At 37.2% G+C, this 4,842-nt stretch overlaps 1 protein-coding gene across 1 annotated transcript; it reads left to right on the forward strand.

Moving 5' to 3' along the window:
- Positions 1–547: 547 nt before the first annotated feature.
- Positions 548–4,389, forward strand: LOC139715183 (uncharacterized; the record flags this gene model as incomplete). The annotated part of the gene is made up of 4 exons (XM_071626779.1): positions 548–552; positions 1,350–1,618; positions 3,042–3,219; positions 4,238–4,389. Coding segments are annotated over exons 1-4 (604 nt in total), but the record flags the coding sequence as incomplete, so codon positions are not given.
- Between the last annotated feature and the right edge of the window lie 453 nt (positions 4,390–4,842).

Raw genomic sequence — 4,842 nt, forward strand, 5'->3', positions numbered from 1 at the left:
TCCCGTTTGCTAGGGATTCAGGCGGGAGAATCTCCAGATCAGAAGGTGCTTGAGGTTGGAGTCTCTGCATCGACCAAGTCGGGCATGCGAACATGGCACATAGAGAGTTAATTAACTTCTCTTCAAAAATGGGGGGGGGGGGGGGGCTAATGAGCTATTTTGTACATGACTGAGCCTACATGACCAGTCGTTTTTCAGAAGTCACAATCTAAATCCTATTTCTAAAATTGTTTTTGGGGTCTGTGAAACATTGTGTTTATGATGAATCTTTTCTTATTTTTTAAACAGTTTTTGTTGTGTATGAACATAACCAAAGACTCCTGCAGAAAAAGATTGCTTTACATTCTATTCTTTTTTGTAGGCAATACATACCTTGATACTTGACATCCAGATTTAGAATACAAAGCAGGAAACAAAGTTAGAAGTCAATAGGTTTTGATGAATTATCTTGCATCATCTTAGAGACATCTTAGTGTTAGGTTTTATTCATGAAGAAATTCACAATCAATTCATTACAAAATGTAACAGTTACATGGTACCATGAAACATGACGTAAATACTCAGAAGTGATCAATTACTTTTTGGTTTCTACAGTTTAGTGAACTGCAATTTCTGCAACTGACAATAATTACAAATTTTACAATGAATTTGGTCACTGAGGGACATTACATTTTTATTCCATCTTTTGTGAACAAAACCTTGATCTTCTATGAAAAACAACATTTTGAAAGAGTGAGGCATGTAAACAATTCATGTGGCATTTCAATCACAAAAATAGACAAGTAATGTAGTTGTCATAATCTACAGACACTCAAAGAAAATGAATTTGCTGATATTCTACAGATTCTTGTGGAATGTTTGAATTTATATCTTTGTGTTTGAAGTCTCGTGCTGCAGAGAAAAGAGGACAATTGCATGCCTATTTTCTTTTTTAAATAAAAAAAGATATAGCGAATTCCATCACAGTGAATGCAACATTGCTTCCTTTGCTTTGAGCAGGTTTACTCTTCACACTCCCAACTTTGACTTTACTGTACTCCGGGTGGTCTCCATGATTGAAAATTCAACCACTTGCGAAATTGTCTCGAAGTCTTGATTCATGAAAAAGACTCGTTAAATATTTCATTTAGCATATGATTGGTCAATGATGCAATTTCTGAATATTTTCTTTCTTTCCTCCATTTCTTTTTGTCTTTTATGCTTTGTGAGAAATTTTTCATGCCTTTTGAGCTCTCAGACTGAGTGGTAAAGGACATTATACCTCTATGATGATGATGATAATGATTATTATCATTATAGAGTAAATGAAGCAATTCCTTAGCTCTGAAAAAATTATCTATTGTTTCCAGGTTACTCAACGAACTTCCCCATCTCTTGGATGACGATGACGTGAGTTCCATCTCAGCCAGCATCCAGTACTCGGAACCAATCGACTTCGACGACGACCAGAGGGGAACGCCTGATGATATCAAGACATGCCATGCCGGCACGCAGGACTGCCCCATTTCTGGAGGAGGGGTGGACGACGAGGCGGATTCGGAGGGATTCTTTGCTAGTATCAGTGGAGCTTACTTGAATAGCGGTTATCTAAGTTCTCTCCAAGATGCCAGTTTTGCAGGTAGAGGATTGTGTAAATAATTTGTTAATTTGTGTTTTAGTTTGTTTGTTTGTTTGTTTTTTGCCTTATGTCTTGGGTACCAGATGTGAGGACCAGAGTTGAACGAATACTTTATGGTAAAGATGAACATCATTCAGTAGTATAATTAATACATAATATTATCTCTTCTTGTGGTGTATGAGTGTGTTCTACCCTCCTCTCTCTGTGTGTTATTATTGTAATTCTTTACTTTGCTAATACTTTGTATTCAGTATGTTTTGTTTCGTTTGTAGTAAATTGTGAATTCCTGAGTCAAGTGATATTCACTAATTTGCTAAAATATTGCCTCCCATAACTGAAATGCGGGGTTTATGTACAAGTCGGAAATTGCTGATCTTTTTTTCTTTTCTTTTCTTTTTTTTTTTGGGGGGGGGGGGGGAGTGATGATACTTTTTTGGTATTCCATCACTGTTGTTCATAAAACTCTCATGAAATTGTCTTACAAGTTTCCATCCACAAATTATGCTTGCGAATGTATGATCAGTATAATGTATTTCCCAGAGGAAGGTAGAAATAGAAATGAATTTTCTCAATCCCAACTGTGAGTTTCATTGTACATTTGTATTACCAATGGGTAAATCTTAAGGTTCCCATGATTGTAACGATATGTTAGACTTGAGACAAATAAAATACTGTTTGCAGTCTTTTACAATTGAGAGAGTTTCACAGTAAAGCAAGAAATTTTTTGCGAATTGGAACCGGTGACATAATTGGCGGCATGAAGTTTTTGCGAATTGCCATTTTTGGCATTCAATACTTATAGTGTAAATAAGAACTTTCGCGTGCATTTTAATTTTGCAAAACTTGGCTCTCGCGATATTTGCCAAATTGAAATTCATGTGAATATTTCTGGTTTTATATTTGCCAAATTGAAATTCATGTGAATATTTCTGGTTTTATAATTATTATGTTGTAGATTTAACTGCTCGTTTGTTCTCAGTTGTCGGATGTGTGTCCACTTTTGCCCATTGTAACATTCATACTGAGGTCACCATGTACTTTATTCTTTATTTTGTGATTTGTGAAAGATTTATCTACATTTGTCATGTGCTCTTATTGCAACCAGTCTGTTTTCAAACCAAGTTTAATTTTATTTTTCTATGGAACCACCCTTTATCCAGTAAGCTGGGGTCGCACTTAACTTTTTTTTTTTAAACTAGCCAGGCGGACTACTTAGAATCAATTTTGACACTGAAGCAATATTTTGGCTAGCCAGATGGACTAGTCACTTCAGAATTTTACGATTTTTAGCTAGTCTGACGTGATTTCGGGTGGCCAATGGCCAGCGGACCATCACCAATTTCGAACCCTGGTAAGTACAAGGATTCAATCAAGTCATGTGTACCACATGTTCATCTTTGCCACCCCCCCCCCCAAAACCCAGATACCGTGGCCCTTGACCTCCTTGACTCGCCGGACGCTGACTTAGACCTGTGCATCAACGAGGGCAGCAGCATTGAAGTGACTGGATCTGACAGCAGTAGGTCAAAGGTCACAGGTCAAAGGTCAACTGCCCAGCAGAGGAGAAGGCAGAAGAAGAAGAGGACAGAGGATAAGAGATGGTGAGGACTGCTTGTCTCATGTTTAACCTGTACAGTGCTTTGTCGCCAGTTGTCACACATGATGGAGTGCAGTGTTTGCTGATTAGAAGAGATGTTTAGAAACTTGTCAATGCCAATGAACAGAGATTACCTAATCCCCCTAATCCTCATTTTTCTTTTCTTTCTTTAAAAGTGATAATGCTTCTTTTTCATTCCGTCAGTGGTATTCCACAAACTCTCACAAAATTGTCTTACAAGTTCCCATCCACAAATTTTGCAAAAATATATGATGAGTATAATGTGTTTCCCAGAGGAAGGTAGAAATAGAAATGAATTTTCTCAATCCTGAAGACCTTCCTGTAGTCTGATGCACATTGCTACTCTACATCAGAGTCAAGCTAGATGTTGTTCTTGATTTTATTGGCTGCTGCCATGTTACCACACATTACACAGCTTCATGTCTAAAAAAAAACAGAACAGAAAAATCAGTGAGTTAGATCAGTGAAATTTTTAGAAAAAGTCAGACTTACACACAAAAGTTATATCTATCAGAGTTTAGAGAGTATTAAAGATAGAGTGGCAACTCTGTGTGATGTAGGTGTTGAACAACTTTCCATTTGTTTTGTATTCAAGATTTCACAAATTTTCATTTTTCTGAAATATCTAGAAACAGACAGAACTTATCCACGGAGGAGGATTTGCAAAAATGTATTGGTCTTATTGTAATCAGGGGCCTGTTTCATAAAACTTGTCATCAGTGACAAGTTGTCATAGATTTGACAAGCTACTGAAATCCTTGCATCTGATTGGCTGAGAGCAAATTTGTCATAGAAATGTGGCAGTTGTCACTGATGACAAGTTTATGAAACGGGCCTTAGGTCTGAAGAAAAATTTTCTTGAGAGAAAAATGAAAATTGGTGACTTTTCGCGTCAAACCGAATCAAGAGCTGCTCTATACCTACACATGTAGCTCATGAGTGCCTTGGGACTCAAAGGGTGAAGTGAGTTGACTGGTATCACTTCTCATCTCAATTAACAGGAATGAGATGACTATAGAGGAGCAGGAAGATGTGGCCGAGCACCTGTCTGCTGTCCTCCGCTCACTGCTCGGTCCTCGTGAGAGGATGGAGGTGATGTCGATGATGTCTCAGGAGAAACGGTCGAAACTCAGCGACAACGATTTCGTCATTGGTACGTCCTGCTCTGTAGAGCTGTTATTGATAAATCTAAGCTGTTAGGTCAAGCAAGATACAACTGTCCTGATATTGCGTAAAAATGAAGGTGTGAAGTAAGAAAATTGAACTTTTAAACAATTGTTAAATTCTTCAAATCAATGAAAATGTGTTGAGCTGGATTAACAGTATTCAGTTTTTCTCATGAGCTGTTGTGTTACAATAAATCATGTCAAAAAAGCCTTCTAGCATGGTGATATGTGTTCATAGATATCCTAGCAAAACATCTGTGAGCTTGAGTTTTCTTCCTATATTTGTCCAGTGATATACAGCTAAATCAGTGAATTTAGATTTTAAAGATGAGCCACCAACATGTTAAATAGCACATTGATTTTGTCAAGTCTTCCTGAAAGACAAATTAAAAAAAGAATAGAAGTGCTCCAATACAATACATGGACTCATTTTTGTATAA

Source organism: Diadema antillarum, unplaced genomic scaffold (assembly GCF_040938485.1).
Source record: "Diadema antillarum isolate AM-2024a unplaced genomic scaffold, OU_Dant_1.0 seq00003028_RagTag, whole genome shotgun sequence".
NCBI classification, from domain to species: domain Eukaryota; kingdom Metazoa; phylum Echinodermata; class Echinoidea; order Diadematoida; family Diadematidae; genus Diadema; species Diadema antillarum.